The 22,417-nt window shown below is 34.5% G+C and overlaps 1 protein-coding gene across 2 annotated transcripts; it reads left to right on the top strand.

Annotated features, from left to right (window-relative positions):
- Nucleotides 1-755: 755 nt before the first annotated feature.
- Nucleotides 756-8,478, top strand: LOC120171731 (AP-1 complex subunit sigma-2-like). Of its 2 annotated transcripts, XM_039179384.1 has the most exons (7): nucleotides 756-807; nucleotides 6,666-6,752; nucleotides 6,943-7,034; nucleotides 7,128-7,236; nucleotides 7,320-7,355; nucleotides 8,055-8,141; nucleotides 8,234-8,478. In XM_039179384.1, the coding sequence occupies exons 1-7, from the start codon at nucleotides 805-807 to the stop codon at nucleotides 8,237-8,239; spliced, it is 420 nt and encodes a 139-aa protein (XP_039035315.1). In that variant the 5' UTR covers nucleotides 756-804; the 3' UTR covers nucleotides 8,240-8,478. The 2 variants fall into 2 exon arrangements, with proteins under 2 accessions (XP_039035315.1, XP_039035314.1); XM_039179383.1 differs by lacking the exons at nucleotides 8,055-8,141; nucleotides 8,234-8,478 and having other exon boundaries at nucleotides 7,320-7,679.
- The last annotated feature ends 13,939 nt before the right edge of the window (nucleotides 8,479-22,417 follow it).

Here is a 22,417-nt window from a genome sequence, read left to right as displayed (position 1 = left end):
AGTTTATGGCTTATTCTGGCTAAGGCGCATGTTTGGTTATTGCATTTGATGAAGGGATCAACTGAATTGGGTTTCATTTCTTTGGTCTGATGGTTCCCTGCATCGTATAGGTTGTTGCAGAAAGTTGGATAGTGCTGGTTCTACTCTTTGGTTAGGTTGCAACTGTCCTCTCGAATATCTGAGGTGGGTTAATTCTATGTGTTTTTGTTCGATGTGCAGCAGCTTGAGTTTCAGAGGTCGGTTAATGGGTTCTTGTCTACATCTTTCCTTCTCATTTTATCAGAGTATCACTGTGTAGTCCAGTTGTACATATTTGGCGCATTCGTCGTGTAATCTCGGTTTCAGCAGCGGTACGAGCACTCTTTTTCCTCTATTTACGTTTCTTTATTAAAAAGAATTGATTTATTTAGGTAGAAATACGTAGACTAAATTAAATAATTTTTTAAATTTTATAAAATTTATATATTTTTATTTTAAATTTAAAAAAAAATTATATACTAATTAAACTAAAAATAAATAAATTCAAGCACTTAAATAAAAAAAACCCATAAACGTTAAATTGAATCAAAAGTCATGTTATTTTAACCCCAAAAAAATCCTATTTGAACAAAGTAATTTAGGTATCAAATTGAACATTTAAGTGTAGTCTTCTACTAAATATATATATTTACCCTTTCTTAATGACGGAATAAAATAAAATTGTTCAAATATAAATACAAAATCGCAGCGCAGCAGCACCAGAAATTCGAATCTGGGAGAATCCAGATTTGCATTTTTGACATTTTCTTTTGGCTATTATCAAGGATGGTAACTAACTAACGCTGTTTAGGCTTTTGATTCTATGAATCAGGAATTTTATTACTATTTTATGATCTTGATATTTCTCTTCATGCCCTTGTTGATTGAATTTAAACTTTGCGCCTTCTCGTTTCTCTTCGGATCTGCGACTTGATTCTGCCGAGATTTTGTTTTTGTTTCTTTTAATATCATTTTTTTTGGATAAGTAAATTATATTCCATCCAAAAAAAAGAATGCAGCTCAGCTGCAACAATACAAAGCAAGTATCAGCACTATAACAGACCCCAACTTATGCACATACGCCTATTAACATCATCGATCCTATGTATGCAATGACTATACAATTTGGTTTTAACAGACTCTCTGATTCTATTTATAATACTATCAACAGAACGAGAAAAACCTCTGAAACTTCTGTAGTTGCGTTCCTCCCAAATATAATACAGGTAGTCAGTCCAAGCAAGTTTGAGAATCCGCACACGGAGGGAATTGCCCCTCAAGTTATCAATCAGCCAGTTGAGGCGATCATCCCAGTTAAACAAGTCAGATCGCAGTCCACAAGAAATAAGAACAGCATTCCATACATCCCTGACAAAAGGACAGTCTGCAAACAAATGGTCTCGGGACTCCAAACCAGTCCCACACACAACACATCCAGCTTCCATAGTCAAACCAAACTGAACCAGCCTATCCTTGGTAGGCAGTCTATCAAGGATGGCCATCCAGGAAATGAGAGAAAATTTAGAAATATGGATAGGGAACCAAATAATCCTGTGCCATCTGACATTTTCCTTGCAAATCCGAACCCTTTCCCAAATCCACTTGCCTCTAACCAGGCTCAAGTCGGAAAAAGGCAAAAACATACTCTTAGCTACCTCTCTAAGCTTCAAAAGCTTCTTTAAAATCCAACTAAAGTGGGCTCAAATTTCAACCTCCCAAAAGCTCATTATTTTAAAACAGTATTCCTGGATCCAGGCAATCCAAAGAGAACCTTCGTTTGCCAAAATGTTTCTAATGAGCAACAGGTTTTACTCCACAGGGCAAGGTCCCTAAGACGAAGGCCACCCTCGGATTTTAAAGAACAAACCTGATTCCAGCCTACACGAGCACCTCTAGCAGGGGCATCACAGCCTTTCCAAAAAAATCTCATGCAAAGTCTCTCAATGTCATTGATGATACCCTTAGGGAGGATGAGTTGTCTGCTCCAATAGTTAAAAATGCTAAATAAAACAGTTTTAACCAATTGCAGCCTACCCCCAAAACTTAAATTCTTGCTAGATCATTATCTCAATTTGCCTTTAACCCTCTCCAACAAGGCAAAACAGTCCCTCCCTGTCAGCTTACGAGTAACAAGGGGTACCCCAAGGTACCTGACAGGGAGATGAGCCAGCCTAAACCCAGTAGCTGACTGAATCAGATCCAGAGCATTATCCTTCAAGCCACAGGCAAAAAACTCAGTTTTCATAGCATTCAGCTTGAGTCCTGATATATCATAGAAGAGCTCTAAAGTACTTAGCACACCCAGCATAGAGTCAAGAGACCCATGGCAGAAAACTAATAAGTCATCAGAAAAACTAAGATGAGTGAAGGGGATTCTTTTACATTTAGGGTGATATCTGAAGATCCCATGCCTGGCAGCAGCATTCAGCAGAGAAGATAACACATTCATCACAATGACAAAAAGGTAAGGGGATAGGGGATCCCCCTGCCTAATCCCCCTAGCCCCCCTAAAATTCCCCACCAAACTACCATTCAGACAAACAGAAAACATGGGAGTAGTGACACAGGCCTTAACCCAATTACAACAAATATCAGGAATCCCCATAGCCCCAAGCATAGAAAGCAGAAATTCCCAATTAACTGAATCAAAGGCCTTCTGTAAATCAATTTTGACTGCACATCTAAGAGAAAGGATCTTCCTAGAGTAACCTTTCACAATCTCCTGGGCTAAGAGTGTTATCAACAATATTCCTCCCCTTAACAAAAGCATACTGATTATGGGAAATCATATCAGGGAAGTAAGGAGTAAGCCTATTAACCAGTACTCTAGTGATAGTTTTGTAGACTACTGAACAGCAGAAAATAGGTCTAAATTCCTTGGCAAAGCAAGCATTAAGGGACTTAGGGATCAAGACCAAGGCAGTGGCATTAAAGGCAGACAGTAAACAAGAGGAGTGAAAGAAATACCTCACATCTGAAGTGAAATCACTGCCAATAATGTCCCAGGCAACTTTGAAGAAACCAGCAGTGAAACCATTAGGACCAGGGCTCTTGTCCTTCCCTTTCCTAAGAAGGGCATCTTTGATCTCCTTATCACTTACCTTCTTAGTGAGAGAGGAGGCAACACCATCAGGGAGGGTGTAATTTAGCAAATCCCTCAAAGTTTCAACAGAACAGCCTTTAACAAAAGGATCAGGGGAACCAATGAGACTAGTAAAAAATCCTACTCGTTCAGCTGAAATTCCTTCGAAAGATTCATGAATCTGTCCATCCTCACCTCTAATGACCCTTATAGTGTTCTTCTTTTTATTAGCTTATAACTTTTGATAGAAGAACTTGGTGTTCAAGTCATCCTCTCTAAGCCAGGACACCTTAGCATGCTGCCTATAAAAATCAGATTCTACAACTTCCAAGTCAATAAGCTCAGCATGGATCCTTCTCTCATCATCAATCCTCCTCTGGCTTGAATGAGCGAGGTTAAAAATCTGAATATACTCCAGTTCAGCCCTTTTAAGTCTTACTCTACCAGAAATGTCAGAGAAAAACAGCCTATTAAATCCCCTAAGCAAAGGCTTAAGCCTCTTTATCTTATTGAACAAGCAGTTCATTGCAGAACCTCCACACTACTGCTGCCATGAATCCCTAACAGTAGCCAAGAAGTGTTCATAATTAGTCCAGCAGTTGAAGAACTTAAAAGGCTTGGGTTTCCTAGTCATAGCAAGCTTATGAGTCCACATCAGTCCAAGGCAGTGATCAGATTCCCCCTATGCTTTGAATTCCACGAAAGAATATGGAAAATCCAGAAGCCATTAGTCATTTACTAAGATTCTATCAAGCTTCTTGGCCAGGTAAGAGACTTCTTGTTTATTTGACCAGGTGAATAAGGGACCAAAAAAAGGGTGATCCATGAGATCAAGCCCCTCCAAACAATCCTGGAAGTCCTTCATATCAGATGTGCAATGAATACCCAAGATGTCAAAATCAGAACTCTCCTCAGACTTGGCAATGATATTGAAATCCCCACTAACCAACCAAGAGGAGGGACCAATATCCTTCCCAACAGTACTTAAATGCTCCCATAAACCCCTTCTAACAACACCATTGTTACTGCCATAAATACCAGTAATGGCAATACTATGACCATCAGCAGCCCCATTAATAGTAATAACTTGATCAAAACTTCTAAAAATATAAAACATCAGATGATTCCTCCAAAAGATCCAAATTCTTCCACCTTCAACAAACTCATAATTCTCAGCAAACTTCCAATCATCAGACAAGGCAACAATGAATATGTCAGAATTATCACTTTTAATTCGAGTTTACATCAAACATATGACATCAGTACCACAAGAGATAAGTCTCCTAAATACCTTCAACTATTTAAGGGGATTGTTGATCCCCCTAACATTCCAGAAAAAGACTAGCATCACAAAGAGGGGAGAGGGGAAGCACTACTGCCTGTGCTCAAACCAACGACATTACCTCTAGCTTTATCGAGATGATCCTTCTTTTTAGATTTCATTTCATTGAGAATCATAGCCACACCCATGGAAGTCACACGAGCTTTCCTCGGACCATCAGCCACAGTCTCCAATTTACTATAGGAACCAACAACATCTTTTTTCCTACCCTTCGGTTTCTTCTTCAAAGAGTCTTGAATAGATGGGAAATCCCCATGAACAGCTACCTGAGGACAAGCAGTAGTTGTATCATCCTGGATCACAACAGTAGCACGATCCTGGGAAGAATTAGAAGTAGCAAGAGCCTGAGGGGAACTATCAGAGAAACTCTTAACATCCTCCATATTAGGCACAGAGGGTTCTTGCAAATCTAGAACTGTTGTCATCGTAGCCGAGCCAACTTGTAAGTCCAGCCTTTAATCTTAACAGAATTGATAAAAGGGAGATTGTAGCTCGTGTCCTTGGATGGGTTAGCAGGATCAGCCAGCCCCAAGAAAACAGAGGCAGTTTTTGGCAGAGGGTTTTTACTAACAGAAGCTACAATATTACTATCTTTTTTCCTCCAAACTTGCACCTCTTTATGTTTCTGAGCAGGAAGCCTAGCCTCAGAACAAGCATGAACATGGTGCCCAAATGTCTTGCACTTATCACAGCATTTGGGAGTCCAAGGCACATACACCTTAATAGCCACAGTGGAACCATCCTTTAAAACAACATGGACAAAATTTGGAATAACAGTTCCAGCTTCAACTTCTACGTAAATTTTAGCAAATTCCAATCGCTCTCTTCAAGCCGTAGTAGAGTCCATGTACAAATGGCAACCTAAGGCATTAGAAATGTAGCTCAAACCCTTCTGAGAGTAGAGTTCTAATGGAACATTATAAAATTAAACCCAAATTGGCATAAAGGACAGATCGAAGCTAAGCTTATGCATACCAGGCGTCCAGATCCTCAGCACTAATGGTTTGTTATAAACATGCCAAGGTCCATAATCCAAGACCCAATCCCTCAACCCAACATCAAGAAATGTAAACACAAAGAGATTAAGGTCGGCAAGACTGACCTTGACTCGCGAAGAATTCCCCTAAATTGTTTCAACAATGCGTTGCATAGATCCAAAATTTGGGGCTCAGCCAATGAACTGACCCATTAAAGCGAGGTTCCAATCGGCAATTCCTTCATCAATCACCTCGGTTGGGGGAATGACAATAGTCACTCCATCGCGGAGCTCAGGGGGAAAGAAGTCAAGAGAATGCTTCTTTGAACCCACAAAGAGCTTCTTCCAGTCCAGATTCAAGGAGTCAGGATCCATACAAAAAACGAGAGAACAACCTAGATAAACTCCAGAAAGAAAAGACGAGAAGAAATCAGAAGCAAGGAAGAAGAAATGAGAGAACATTAGACCCGCTAACGTGCGCCCAGAGAACCTCCATTGCCCAACAATGATACGAGGATGCTTATTTTGATAGTTATATTTACCATAAATGATTCATTTTGATAGTTCCTCTGATGTATTGTTAGATCCAATTTTCTTCTGATTTTTTATCATATTTCGTCATACTTAAACATTTTTATTTAATGCTTATTTTTCATTTTGGAATATTTGAGTTTGACTACATAATTTTGGTGATTTTTATAATTTTATGTCTAATAAAACCTTGTTGTTTTAATGGTTTCACTTTCTCAGTGAGTCATTTATCGTATTGTTTCTCCTTGGGTGGAAATTTTAAGGTTCTTGTTGATATGGAGGAAATGCCATTCCTTATACTTAAGCTGTTGAATTTTTTCCATGAAGAAGCATGCTAACAGGATGGCCAAAATGACATGTTACTAGTTGTGTGATATAACTAGAAATTCACATAGATAACATTAGGTGCTTGAAGTTTTGGCTTCTTGAGGATCAACTTTGCCTGCAAGGATCTAATGTTAATTTATCTTACACTTTATATAAACTGACTCTTGGCCCTCATAGTGGGAGCAAAGAAAAGAATTTGTGTTAATTTTTGGATCTGATTATCACAGTGATATATATATATATATATATATATACATATTTTGTTCTAGCTTTACTCTGCTATAATAGATTGATTTCACTTTAGAAACCTAAAAGCGAGCTTCATTTTCAGGTTGTTGACTTATTTTATTGCTTGTATATGTAGCATATGAGTCTCTTTTGTGATTCAGATTCACTTTGTACTTTTAATTAGCCGACAAGGGAAAGTTAGGTTGACAAAATGGTATTCTCCTCATTCTCAGAAGGAAAGAACAAAGGTATGACCTGACTATCACATTTGATTATCTGCAATGGTTATTTTTGTAAAGTTTGCACTTAACGCAAAAAATCTTTGTAATTATAAGATTCTGGTTCATTTTTCCTTATCTTTAATACTTTATTGGTGCTCTTTTTGAAGTCGGTCTTGCCTTCATTATATTAAGGCTTTATGGAATCTGTTTTGAGAAGGTTATCCGTGAGCTTGGTGGAGTAATTCTCAGAAGAGGGCCCAAACTCTGTAATTTTGTGGATTGGAGAGGATTTAAAGTTGTTTACAAAAGGTAATACTTCCATAAGTTAGTGAGACCTTTTTTATTAGGAATCTATTTTACCATTTCAGACATTTATCAACTTTGTTGGGATAAATTACGCAGATATGCTAGTCTTTACTTCTGCATGTGCATTGACCAGGATGACAATGAGTTAGAGGTTCTAGAGATCATTCATCACTTTGTTGAGATACTTGATCGATACTTTGGCAGTGTGAGTGAACTTAAACTTTTCTCTTCATTGAATTATTGATGTTCTATTGTGTTTTATCTGATTGTGAATTAATTTATATCCAGGTCTGTGAATTGGACTTGATCTTCAACTTCCATAAGGTACAACTGTTATGCTTGTCATGCACGTGTTGTTTGGGTTCTGTTTCCTGTTCTTTTCAGAGCAGTTTACATCTAAATCCTTGTGTTTTATGTAAACTGTGCTCTCATTCATTTAATCATTAGCAACAGTTATCCTCCAACTCTATAACCAATCCATTCTTCTCATTCCTTAACATACCATCCATATCCTCCTTTTGTATTTATTTGAATTATAAACTTTAAATCTCCATGCTTCCATACCAGTGTGTCCCTTGATTTTGTCTAGTCTCAACTCAAGTATCATTAAGAAGCACTTAGCGTTCATCGTCTGAAATGATGCCAGTCAATTGAGAGATGTGCTTTCTTCCCGTATGAATCATAATTGTTTTTTCTACTTTCCATATAAATCCCCAAACAGTGTTAAATCTTGTGGTGGGATGTTAACGATGTTGTTGAGGAAAGGAATTATATAGTTGAGAATTGATGAAAATCAGATCTCTAAGAAAAGCTTTTCTTCCCCCAAAATTTTAGTACTTCTCAAATTATGAAATCTCATGATTCAAAGGCCTAGCATTTACATAAGAGTTCTTTTGGTTTTCTATGGAAGGTGCTCATTCCAAAGGTATTTGGACGTAAATAGCATTGTTGTCAAAGATTATAAATCATTTATCATAATAAAGGGTCTTTTCTTTAGCTCTTTGCTGCTATTTGACATTGAAGGCCTATTATGAATTGGATGAACTCTTGCTTGCTGGTGACCTTCAAGAATCGAGCAAGAAAACTGTTGCACGTTTAATAGCTGCACAGGTAGAATTTTTACCTTGCATCGTTAAAAAATTCTTGCAAGTTGTGTGTCATAATTTCCAATTTTCTGAGAGAACTGCTTCGTTGAGCCGTAGGATTAACTGGTGGAGACGGCGAAAGAGCAGACTAGTTCCATTAGCAACATAATTGCACAGGCCACAAAGTAGTTTATGACCAGATCCATTGCGGATTTGCCATTTGTGTTCGGGTTGATTTTGGCGTGTCATCTGTTCTAAACTCTTTATTCTTTCTTTCTGAATTTTAGAACTTAATTGCCATGTTTATGAATGTAGATTTTGGGTCTTTGTAGAATTGATGTCATATAATCATGTATTATGTATACGGTCATGTATCTGGGCTATTACCGTTCATTTGTTGGCTATAACCTGCAACAGGCATCTTTAATATTTTTAAGGTAAAGTACACAAACAACACTAAATTATGTTGAAATGATTTATTTGATCACTGAAATTTTAGAAATTACAAAATGTATGATAATATAGTGTAACCCCTAGACCTGGCCTATACGAAACGATAAGATCTAGCGGATTACAAATAAAAAAATATTTTCAAAACATTTTCAACACTTTAAGAAAAAAATCAAAACCTCTTTCAAAACATACTTATAATCGAAAAACCCAAAACAAGTAATATAAAATATGAAATATCACTCGTGAACCAAATTACCCATAACCAGTGACAAGATTAACACATCTATCAGAGGTGATAGGAAAATAGGCCATAAAATAAGTGTATCAAAATAATAGGCTCATGTCTCCAATAAAGGCAGTTCGGAAGATTAAAATATTACAACAAAATATAATGTATGAAATGTGTTGATCCTCCAAATGTCGATCTGGGTGACTGTCCAAAATATTTGAAAAGGGAAAGATGGGGAGTGAGCTAGAGAGCTCAGTGTGTTCCAACAGTGCAATGTAAAACATACGAATAATTTTTTAAAAAAAATAATTTAGCAGAGTATCATAAGAATACTAGTGAGGTTTTTATTTCAAAAACAGATAATTACCCTCCAACCGAACACCAAATACAGTCCCACATAATTGCATTCATAAGGACTTACCTTAGGCCCAAAAGAACTAAGAGTCAACCTAAGGGAACACCTTGGATCCATAAGGACTTACCCTAGGCGAAGCGTAGGAACCACCTGATGGGAGAGCCCTAAGGTCCATAAGGACTTACCACAATGCACAAAGCAAATGAGCCACGCTATGGAAGTGTCATAGGATCCATAAGGTCTTACCACTAGGTCCATTGGGACCCATGAGCCCACCCAAGGATCGTCTTAGGTTCATAAAGAATTATCAGCTTAATCGAAGTTGAACCAACAAAGTTTCCATTGTTCATCCCGAAATTCCAGTGAAAACGATTTCATACAGTACGAATAAATCAGGATAATCATAGGCCAGACATATCTCAGTAAACAATAACCAGAGAACATGTATCAGTCAATTCGGAATTTAAAACCAGTAAAAAGGATATCAGGGAATCCATGAAATCAGTAAACTAGAATCAGGCTTTTCAATTATTTAAATAGGTTATATTTCAATTCAGTTAAAATATTCATGTGCACATGACAATTCAGACATGTAGTTAAAAACAAATATGTAGCACACCAAGAACACACCTCGCAAAATGGGTCGGTTTGAGAGATCTATTGAACACTGGTCTCACTATGAACAAAAACAGTACACGATCCTGAATCGGATTAGATCAGTGCTATTATCAGAATAATATACTGAACAGAGTATTTAACAGTGTTACGGAATTACACGAGTAATCACGACTCACGCGGTCAGGCGGAACGAGAGGAGATAGGTCGAGCAAACAACATGTCAGGAGAATCACAAGTACCTAACATAACCAAAGTCATAAACCAGTCCTTGCCTTTTCCTTATTTTTCCCTAAACAACTTAATAAAATTAATTATGTCAGCTCGAGTTTGGAGGTTAATTTAGAAGTTTTTGGGGTAAAATTTGGTAAAACGAACATCGGATTCAAACTCAAGATGCAAATAAAAAAAAAATAATTTTTCAAAAATTTTAATTTTTTTATCAAAGTAAACGATCAACGAGTCTGGTCAACAATCCAGGTCAACAGATTGAGTCGATCGAGTTGACTCATTCCAAAAACTTCAACAAGAAACAATACCCACGTGCGATGGTGTCGCGTGTAGCGGGTGACGGGGACGAGGATGATGGCCAATTAGTCCCGCAGCAGCCAAGCCGAGACTCATCCTTCACGGAGGTCGACGGAGGCGATGCTTGTGAGATGAAAAAACCGACTGGGGTTTGATCGAAAATGTCTGATGAACCTAACGGCATCTGCTGTAAGGTTAGCAAGGGTCGAGATCGATGCGAAAACGACAAAACAGTGATGGCGATGAGGGTTCTTTGACGAAGCTTCGTCGATTGATTTGTGAGGAACGACAACCCCAAATATGACGGGCTGATTGGGTTTTGCTCGGCGTGGGACGATGGTCACGTTGGTGATGCGACGCGACGCGACCTGTGTTCACCCGTGGCAGACGGAATTGCAAGGAGAACAATGGTGGGTTTTAGGTTTTTCGACGAAACTTCACCGGGTTCTCCATGTCGATCGATGTCGATTTACGGGGAATTAACAGAGGGGTTTTGACCAGGAGACGAGGGGGAATGACGAGGGGGCGGTGATGCACACCACCGCTGGTCGAAAGTAGTCGAACGTGGACAGGTGAGATTAGGTCGGGTTTTGCTCAGAATTTTGGAAGCTTTTGTAAAAAGGATTCTAAGTTGGGAAATTAAAATTGGGAATTAAGGGAAATGGGTAATTTCTCATTTTAAGTCCTTGAACAAAAGAAAGTTTGTAGAACATATCTCAAATCTCTAAAATTTCACAAATTGATACCTCGAAAGAAAGGTAAAAATTATCAGTCCAAAATTTTCAAGCTGTACATTAGAGATTTTATAGGAAATTTTGACTAAAAATATTCAACTGCCAGCTCATATAAACCATATATTTGTCGTTAAGGCAAATGCAATCAATTTTTTTTCACTTCTCGAATTGATTTTCAAAACATTTACTTAAAATTAATAAATTCTATTCAAAATATTTTATTGTTAAGTAAAAGTGACAAATGGACATTTTATAAATTAAAATAAATACATAACATAAAAATACAATACACAAAAGCATGTGATGGTTAAAAAACATATATAAATGTATATACATACATATAACACAAAATAATATACATTCATGAAGTATAAAAACATAATGCGAAAATCAAACACCATATTAAAGTTTATAAAAAAAACTAAATAATTACAAAATGCTTAATAGATACATTAATATTTAATATACATATATGTAAATTAGAACAATGGCTAATGTATACGAAGTGGGAATTAAAAATTCAAACTAAACACATATCTCGCATTAATCTTAAAGGACTAAAATGAAGAGTAAAATAAATACACTGACATATATGCGAAATTAACAAAATCAAAATAAGGATCGGATAGAGAATTAATAAATACAGAGTGATTGATAAAAATAACCTAAACCATGATTAAGATTAACAATCCAAAAACTAGATACTCAAATCGAAAATATCGACAAAATAATGAAATAAAACCAATTTAGGACTAAGTCATAAGAACAACAATCTCACTAACACAAATGTAAACATAGCAAAACCCATGGTGCAGCATGCAAATCTTATACAGTATGAGCATTAGAAACACAATAAATCCATAAATAGCATTTGGGACTAAAATGGTATATGTCAGAAATATGGAGGGATAATTACAAGATTTATCAAAATGCATCCATATAAGAAGTGACCGAAATAAAAAAAACGTAAACTTCATGGTCAGAATAAAAAATAAGCAAACATAGTATAATCTATCAAAATGGTGACTTAAACGTGAACATTTAAAGATAAAGGCTCAAAATGAGATAATATAACTTTTCATTTAATGACTAAAACAGAATGATACAAATACACGGGGACCTATAGTGCTATTAGACCTTTTTTACATAACACGCAGCCCCTTCTTTCTACCAAACAGCGTCGTTTTGGGTCTATTATAACACAAAATAAGGGTTTCGAAACCCTTGCTTTTCTCATTCTCAGCCGCATCCCAAAACCAAAGAGGAGAGAACTCTCTTCCTCCCAAACTGTTCTTCCCGTTTCCTCTTCTCCTTTTCTTCTCTTCTCACCGACGAAGAACACGCAACCCCGGCCATCGTAGATCGGTGGCCATGGGGGTTTCACACACCACACAGCCTCACCTAAAACCCAACCTAAAAAACTAGACCCTCTTCACCACAACCAAAAATTAAAAACCCCAAGCCCCAAAGATAAGAACCTTACCTCCTAAAATAGAGTCCAACCGCTCCGATGAAGCAGCTGTGGCCGGATCAGTTAAGGGTAAATCTCTTCCTTCTTTCTCTATTTTCTTTTAGTTTTCTGTTTTTTTTTAATTTGGGGCTCGAATCGTTCACCCTCCCTCTCTTGATTTTTTTCCAATGTTCTTCTCTCGGTTTCCCCCTATTTTTCTCTCGTTTTTCCTTGAAAACCCAAATGGTTCCCAACGGTTCTCTCTGCCTTCTTTTTATCTTATTTATAATTGATTTGGTGATAATGATGAACTCCACATGGTAGGGGCATGGCTCTCTGACTTGGTAGGATTAAATCCCGATTTTTTTGGGATTTAATTTGGTTTTTTAAATGGGTTTTTATATTTGATGGATTTGCTCTGATTTGGTTGCTGTTTTCTGTTGCTTGTCATTGTTGGATTGATTTGTTCAAATCGGCTCTGACGGCGGCGAGGGGAAGCTCGACTGGGAAGCTGGTGTTAACGGCGGCGTCTGGGAGCTGGAAGACCAAGCGGCTGAACTTTGGTTTAGGGTTTTAAAAACCCTAAAATTGTTGGGTTGTCACATGCTGGGCTCGGGTCGGATCACTGCTAGTGGTGGGTTGGCTTAGTTGGATTAGCCTGGCGTTGGGCTTGTAATCTGGGTTCCTGTTTTGTGGGCTGCCAGTGGGTCTCAGTTGGGCCTCGGGTTGTAAAGCCTGTAAAACAAAATATGTAAAATTAATTAATAATAATAATATCAATATAGATAATAATAAATAATAATTAATACTTTTTTGATCCGAGTGTCTAAGATGACAGTAAACTTTTGAAGTGTCACGTGCCTTTATAAAAGGAAATGAAAGATCTTTCCTTGTAACAAGGTAATTTGGTCAATAAAATTTGCATATAGGAAGCAGCCATACGTTGGTAAATTCAAATATTCCCAAACAGTGAGTTAAATGTGCAACTTTGAAAAATATGTATTTTTATGGGTTTAATAATTGTGCTATAAATTGAAGTGAGATATTTGATTTATTATTACTTTACTTTGCTCGCATGCACATATTTGAACTTTGGGTTCATCAGTTATGTTTCGAGAATTAATTTATTAAATTTTCGTTGTTTAATAGAAATTGATTCTGTTTTGGGTTTTATTCCCACTGCCCAACAAAATTTGTTTTTTTTTTCGGATTTTAGTTTTAAATCCTGACATTTAACGGATTCAACAAAATAGTGTTGATTGTATATTTCTGTTTCGAGTTTTAGTTTTACTAAATTCTCGATGTTTAACATAAATTACTTAATTGTTGGATTTTAGTTTTGACTAAAATTTGTTGCGATAAATAAGGTACCGAACGGAATTATGATATGTTTGTAAACAAAAATCGGGCTTATAATTCTGTTTCAAAGTTTTAATCATGTTGTTCAACAAAATTTATTTTATTTACTGTTGATAACAAAAATCGGGCTTATAATTCTGTTTCAAAGTTTTAATCATGTTGTTCAACAAAATTTATTTTATTTACTGTTGATAACAAAAATCGTTTGGAGGTAACAACATTGTTATAAGTTTTGTTTTAGAATTTTAATTTCTAATTAAATTTTGTTGTTTAACATAAACAAATGGTAAAATAAATTGAATTAACTTTCAATTTATTGTTAGAATATTTACAAATTATGGTTACTTGTTTTAAACGAAACAAAGGTAACCCCACTGATTCACCTAACTCATGATTTGAAATGTTGATTCCTACTTTGAATAAAATTCAATGATGCCAGTGGTCATGAGCCACAACGAAAAGCATGTGAAATTCATGGATAGAATTTCAAGACATAACGATATAAGATGTTATATTTAATCATGTTGAATATGGTCAGATATAGAATGATCTTCCTATTCATAGAGAGGATGAGATAGACATTGTTGTCATTAAAGCTTAAAAGCATTCTAAGTTTCTATTAGAATTACATCATGAATGGATTGTCAGATACACTATATGAAGTGTATAATGTCCATAAAATTGCTAAAGAATTATGAATCACATTTGGCCATGTTCTGAGTTGTCACAGAACATGTGGAGGAAGCTATTTTATAAGCAAATTACCTTTAAATAATATAACTTACAAGAAAATAGATGAGACACCATATGAGTTATGGAAATGTAAAAAATTTTCCTACAACTACATCAAAGTGTGGGGGTGCCTTGTATAAGTATAATGGTAAGTCGAGACACATACGTCGTCGACATAATATCATTAAACAATTGATCTCAACTAGAGTTATCTATATTGATTTTGTAAGATCAAAAGATAACATTGTGGATTCGCTAAACAATGAGTTGAATCGAGATCAAGTTGATAAACATCGCAAGGAATATGACTAAATCTCATTAATATTTAAGGCGCTATGTGAAGGAAAACCCAACTTAGTTGACTGGAGATACCAAGATTTAAGTTCAATGGGACAACCTACTTGCATAGACCTTGTGAGGTCACTGTGGGGGTTCTTATCCCCAAGTTCATTCCTATGATGAAAACAATGACTAAAATGTGGAAAATGTTAACCAATGCTTTTAATGACCACTATGTGTTTCGGTGAGCCGAACAACATAAGTCACCTATGTGATAGTGAAGTGGAGCCGCTTCAAAGAGACTATTGGGGCATAGTTCTCTAAACTCTTGCAAAATCAGGGGATGTCCACGATTATATGGGCATAACCATGAGAACCAAATTCTTTTCAGTGAGATATTGGTGTGAGGTATGTCATCGCTTACACTAATGACAGGACAGTTCAAGGACATCACATCTACTGGACATCCAGTAAGGTAAACATATTTTCACAAGGGAAGGTTCAAAGGGGGACACCTACCTATTCTATACAAATATCGAACGTAGAATCTATCACCATATCGAGTCAGTGTTTGAATCATCAAGTTCATTAATGTGGGGGATTATTGGAAAAATTTGAATGAACTGATGTTATTTATAACTAATTAATTATAAGTCATGTCACTTGGTGAATGAACTTAATTTTTAATTTAAAGTTGCATATATTCAATCATACCTATTCAACAATTCTCTTCATGAAAAGATTAAATTCTTTTATGAAATGGTTAAGCCCTTTCATCAAAAGGAGAAGTTTTTTAATCAAAAGGTTTAGTCCTTTCATAGAAAGGTTTTAACTTCTCAATCCATTTCCTCTCCCTATATATAGTCTAATTTAGGCACAATAACACACAAGTTACAAGTTACACAAGTTTAGAACTTTGGAATAGGAAAAACACTTAGAAAATTCCTTCCAAACTCATTATTTCCAGTGATAGAGAAAGACAAGATTGTGTTCGACTGATCACTACGGTTGTGCTTACTGTTGTGATCGTTTGTTGTTGTATCTTAGGAGACCGGCGTCCAAAGTTACTCAAAGCACCGATGAGATGACGAATCTATCTTAAGGAAACTGTTCATACTGGCCTCAACAAAATTCTTCTTTAATTTATGTTACTTTACTCATTCGATTCAGTGTCTAAATATGAGTAAACCAATTTCTTGCCTCTACTTTAAGTTTTATTTATTTTGTTTCAATTTATAATTATTATTATTTTATCTCAAATTAACATTATTCTAACAATCTTAAGAAATATTCTTTTCTATTTTTTAATCCGAGATGAAGTCAGTATTTTTCTAATTAAAATCATACGAAAATGGAGGTTGAATTTTACAACTCATTCTGAATTGTTGTATACAAGCCTTATAAAGTGAACCAATTTTTGAGAACTAAGGGAAGTATGACTCCTACTGAAATGCTTTCCCTCCCTCAAAAGTGCACAGTCCATGAAGCAATTGCGTACGTCATGTACAATACAAAATTATGGCAGTAACCTTTTGAAGCGTCACATGCCTTTACAAAAGGAAATAAAAGATATTTCTTTTAACAAGGTAATTTGGTCAATAAAATTTGCATATGGGAAGCAGTTATACGTTGGTAATTTCAAATATTCCCGAACGGAGAGTTAAATGCGCAAGTTTGAAAAATATGTATTTTTTATGGGTTTACTAATTGTGCTAGAAATTGAAGTGAGACATTTGATTATTATTACTTTACTTTGCTCACCTGCACATATTTGAACTTTGGGTTTATCGGTTATGTTTCGAGAATTAATTTATTAAATTCTCGTCGTTTAACAGAAATTGATTCTGTTTTGGGTTTTATTCCCGTTGTCCAAAAGAAGTTGGTTTTATTTCGGATTTTAGTTTTAAATCCTGACATTTAACGGATTCAACAAAATAGTGTTGATTGTACATTTTTGTTTCGGGTTTTAGTTTTACTAAATTCCCGCCGGTTAACAAAAATTACTTAATTGTTGGATTTTAGTTTTGACTAAAATTCGTTGCGATAAATAAGGTACCGAATGGAATTATAATATGTCTATAAATAAAAATTGGGCATATAATTCTGTTTCAGGGTTTTAATACTGTTGTTCAATAAAAAGTATTTTATTTACTGTCGATAACATAAATCGTTTGGAGGTAACAAAATTATTACAAATTTTGTTTTAGAATTTTAATTTCTAATTAAATTTTGTTGTTTAACATAAACAAATGGTAAAATGAATTAAATTAACTTTTAATTTATTGTTGGAATATTTACAAATTTTGGTTACGTGTTTTAAACGAAACAATGGTAACCCCATTGATTCACCTAACTCGTGATTTGAAATGTTGATTCTTATTTAGACTTTGAATAAAATTCAACGATGTCGGTGATCGTGAGCCACAATGAGAAACATGTGAAATCCATGGATAGAATTTCAAGACATAACGACATAAGATGGTATATTTAGTTATGCTGAATATGGTCAAATATAGAATGATCCTCCTATTCATTGAGAGGATTAGATAGATATTGTTTTCATTAAAGCTTTAAAGCATTCTAAGTTTCTATGCCAGAATTACATCTTGAATGGATTGTCAGATACACTATATGAAGTGTATAATGTCCATAAGATTGCTAAAGAGTTATGAATGACATTTGGCCATGTTCTGAGTTGTCAACGAACATATGGAGGAATCTATTTTATTAGAAAATTACCTTTAAATAAGGTAACTTACAAGAAAATAAGTGAGACACCATATGAGTTATGGAAATGTAGAAAATGTTCCTACAACTACATCAAAGTGTGGGGTACCTTGTATAAGTATAATGGTAAGTTGAGACATATACGTCGTCGACTTAATATCATTAAACAATTGATCTCAACTAGAGTTATCTATATTGATTTTGTAAGATCAAAAGATAACATTGTGGATCCGCTAAACAATGAGTTGAATCGAGATCAAGTTGATAAACATCAAAAGGAATGTGACTAAAGCCCATTAATATTTAAGGCGCTATGTGAAGAAAAATCCAACATAGTTGACTGGAGATCCCAATATTTAAGTTCAATGGGACAACCTACTTACATACACCTTGTGAGATCACTGTGGGGGTTCTTATCCCTAAGTCTATTCCTACGATGAAAACAGTGACTAAAATGTGGAAAAGGTTAAGCAATGCTTTTAATGACCACTATGTGTTTCGGTGAGCCGAACAACATAAGTCACCTATGTGAGAGTGAAGTGAAGTTGCTTCAAAGAGATTATTAGGGCATAGTTCTCTAAACTGTTGTAGAACCAGGAGATGTCCATGGTTATATGGACATAACCATGATAACCAAATTCTTTTCAGTGAGATATTTGTGTGAGGTATGTCATCGCTTACACTAACGACAGGACAGTTCAAGGACATCACGACTACTGGACAACCAGTAAGGTAAACATATTTTCACAAGGGAAGGTTCAAAGGGGAATGCCTACCTATCCTATGCAAATATCGAACGTTGAATCTATCTCCATATCGAGTTAGTGTTTGAATCATCAAGTTCATTCATGTGGGGGATTATTGGAAAAATTGAATGAATTGATGATATTTATAACTAATTAATTATAAGTCATGTCACTTGGTGAATGAACTTAATTTTTTGTTTAAAGTTGCATCCATTCAATCATACATATTCAATAATTCTCTTCATGAAAAGATTAATTCCTTTTATGCAATGGTTAAGTCCTTTCATCAAAAGGAGAAGACTTTTAATCAAAAGGTTATGTCCTTTCATCGAAAGGTCTTAACCTCTCAGTCCATTTCGTCTCCCTATATATAGTCTAGTTTAGGCACAATAACACACAAGTTACAAGTTACACAAGTTTAGAACTTTGGAATAGGAAAAACACTTAGAAAATTCCTTCCAAATTTGTTCTTTCCGGTGATATAGAATGGCAAGATTGTGTTCGACTGATCACTACGGTTGTACTTACTGTTGTGATCATTTATTGTTGTATTCTGGGAGACCGACGTCCAACGTTACTCAAAGCATCGAGGAGATTACGAATTTGTCTTAAGGAAACTGTTCATACAGGCCTCAACAAAATTCTTCTTCGATTTATGTTACTCTACTCATCCGATTCAGTGTCTAAATATGAGTAAATCAATTTATTGCCTCTACTTTAAGTTTTATTTATTTTGTTTCGTTCAATTATATAATAATATTTATAATTATTATTATTTTATCTCGTATTAACATTTATTCTAACAATTGGTTGAAATGATAAGTAACTTGATATTGCTTAAGCAAGGTCTTGAGTTCGAGTCGTTGTGTATGCAGAAAATCTCTGTTGGGAGACTCACCCACCAAAACTAGGAGCTTGTTATCTTTTCATGGGACAAACATTTTTTCTAACATTTTTTTTCTAAAAAAATGTAGCGGTCTTATATCAAGTAAAATCATAACGACCCTTTAACTATCCTATATCATGTTGAACATGTTAGTGAATGTGATAATTATATTGGACAATGATAACACGTGACGAAGGTACCACGAGATCGTAAGAAAATATCATATTTTAGATCAAAGTCATTCCAGACATTTTCGGGACCCAAGAAACTAAAAATATATCTTTATACAATGAAAGTATATTTAAATACTTTGAACAATTAATTTAACATTACATAAATAAATCATTGAAAAATGATTAATTATTGTGAAAATATATTATTTTTGTCATTTTATTAAGAAAACACCTTAAATACAACTAAAAGAGAATAAATATAAATAATGAGTGCATGTATGGTACATAGTTTGATTTTGAAGAAGACTAAATATTAAAGAATATTTGATGAATTGAAGACTAAGATTTGAAAAAAAAGAGAAAAAATTAAATTTAATTCAAAATTGAAAATAAGAAAAATGAAAAAGGAGGGTAAAAACTAAATATTTTATAAAATTATAAAGATTAGTGCTCTCATTATAAATATAAAAAGATTAGTTAAGTTTAATTCAAAATTAGATGAATTAATAAAAGAAATAAAAAAAGTGAAAAAAATAAAAAATTATGAAATAATAAAAATTAAAGGTCCTAATTATATATAAAAAAATTGAGAATCATAATTATAAAAAAAATTGAGAATCATAATTATAAATAAAAAAATTAAATACTCTGAGCGAATACTCAGGATACTCCCTTAGAGCCGATCTTTTCTTAGATAGATGAGAGGCATATCTCACATAAAACTAAAAGGATATATATAGAATTTACAAACGATAATGTTATACATCCCACTAAATATATCTTTTGAGAAGAAATAATCACATAATTTATATATTAAATCATTATTATAATCATACAAGAGTATACTAATAAATAAAAAAAGTATATTAATAAATAAATAATGATACATTATAAAAATTAAGATAGGAGGTTTTGGCCTAATATGGCACACGAGTTTTTTATTTAGCTCATTAGGGCACAGTTTTTTTATTTTTTAGAATACGACAAATGTTACAGTGATGTTGGAACTCGTTATCTCGAGGTGACGAGTTCGATGAGATATAATATTTTAATGAATCTGGATTATGGATGGCAACGAGCTAGATATGGATCGGATCCAGCTAGATCGAGACCCATACCTATTTTCACATATTTAATACAGATCCGCCCCGGGTCCATGAGTTTAGAAAATTGGGAACCATATCCATATCAAACGAATCTCACGGATCCGGGTCAAAAACAGATCCAAAACGGGTCTATTAGATAAACGACCATTCGATCTATTTTTAACATAATAAAACTGTTACTGACTAATTTCACAACATATCTCCAATGGAAGAAAGATTAATTTTAATACAACTAGTAACATAATAAAAAACGATAAATTAAAGTATCAAAAAAACTCCCAACACAATTACACAAATGTCTTTTGAATAACGTAAACATTAAAAAATGTAGATAAGGAAACATTCTATTGTTGCAAGCCAAGAACCACACTTCTACCTCCTTAGAGTGCTACTCTTCATCACTACTTAAATCTTCGTGTAGACAGTGTGCTTCCTCGGTCAATCTTCGTTATGTTTCTCACGCAAATCAATTTTATGAAGCATGTCCATATCTCATATTTACGTACAAATCGGTTGATCAGACGTAAACTGTCGTAACACTCTATCAACAGCATACATCTCAACAATCGAAAATGTAATACAGGAGTCATGACACACCATAAATTAGACCCATCAAAAAATCTCGGTGGCAATAATCGATAGATCTCTTCGTCGCAATACGGAAGCCAAAAAAACTATAAATATTAATTATAAAAGTTAGTATATATAAAGTTAAACAATTTCAAAAAAAATAATAAAAGAACTAATATTTACCGTATATCGACCAACGATGTCGATCCTCGTCCGTTTATCATTTTTAGTAGAACCTGACAACTTCGTATCGATTATTTTATGGTTCCATCTAAAGCATATAAAAATAAAAATAAATGATTAAAAACAGATAAAAAAATAATCAAATAAATATATTAAAAAATAGTTAAAAAAGTAAAGTTAAAAAATTATATTCCAGTTAGAGAAAACTCAATCGAGGTTGTTGTTATTGACGTAAAAAAATGTTAACTGATACCAAGCCCATGACTGTAGCAATATTAGACAACCTACTACATCGAGTTTTCGACCCCAATAGAATGATTGCAACATTGCAAAGATGTAACACCCCAACCCGTACCCGACCCGGATACGAATCTGAGGTGTCACATTGACTTTTCAAAACATTTACTTGTACAAAATAGTGAATAATTTTAAAGCTTTCACTAAAAACAACTGAATAATTTACATAAAATACAATTATATGATTTTACAAAACCGATTAGAGCATATCAGATTCAAATCTTTATTTACATGCCAACCATAATCAGTATTACAAAATACATACTATTAAATTCTTTTCTGATCTGATCTTTGGAAAGGAGAAACTGACCTGTCTTGCTTAACTTTACTCATTCTTCTTCTCTGAACCTACGTGTGAAACAATCACACGCTAAATCGTTGACTTAGTGAGGCATATAAAGCATATAATAGAAACCATAAAACATTTCATATAACAAAATGCATACATGCACATATGCCATCATTATCAACATCATTATCATGATCTTTATCATTATCATTAACCCATTTAAAATATATCATCTAGTACTTAACCTTTGTAACATGTCATCTTGTACTTAACATTTGTAACATACCATATAATACATTTCACCAAGCAATACCCACAGTATCGCATATAAATCTTAATATATTTCACATAACAAAGCATATACATCACATTCAGTGTATTTATATTATCTCTTTAATAGTATATGTACTAGCCCATGTACACTTGTGAGAACTAAAGATATGTGAGTGCATTGAGGTTGTGCATAAATGCTGTCAACACAGCTCGTATAAATTGCACTGAGTGCCATGTAAAATATCCCGAAGGATCTCTTGTATATGTCCCAAAGGACAACTCCTTAAGAATCACATATATATTCCAAATGACCAAAT

Source organism: Hibiscus syriacus, unplaced genomic scaffold (genome assembly GCF_006381635.1).
Source record: "Hibiscus syriacus cultivar Baekdansim isolate YM2019G1 unplaced genomic scaffold, ASM638163v2 tig00111835_pilon, whole genome shotgun sequence".
NCBI lineage: Eukaryota > Viridiplantae > Streptophyta > Magnoliopsida > Malvales > Malvaceae > Hibiscus > Hibiscus syriacus.
The sequence above is the reverse complement of the archived record's forward strand: the minus strand, read 5'-3'. Positions and strand labels throughout refer to the sequence as shown.

Coding starts and splice junctions, on each gene's coding strand:
- LOC120171731 (XM_039179383.1), top strand. Junction 6,753..6,942: donor CTCAGAAGGAAAGAACAAAG/GTATGACCTGAC, acceptor TGTTTTGAGAAG/GTTATCCGTGAGCTTGGTGG. Junction 7,237..7,319: donor TTGATCGATACTTTGGCAGT/GTGAGTGAACTT, acceptor ATTTATATCCAG/GTCTGTGAATTGGACTTGAT.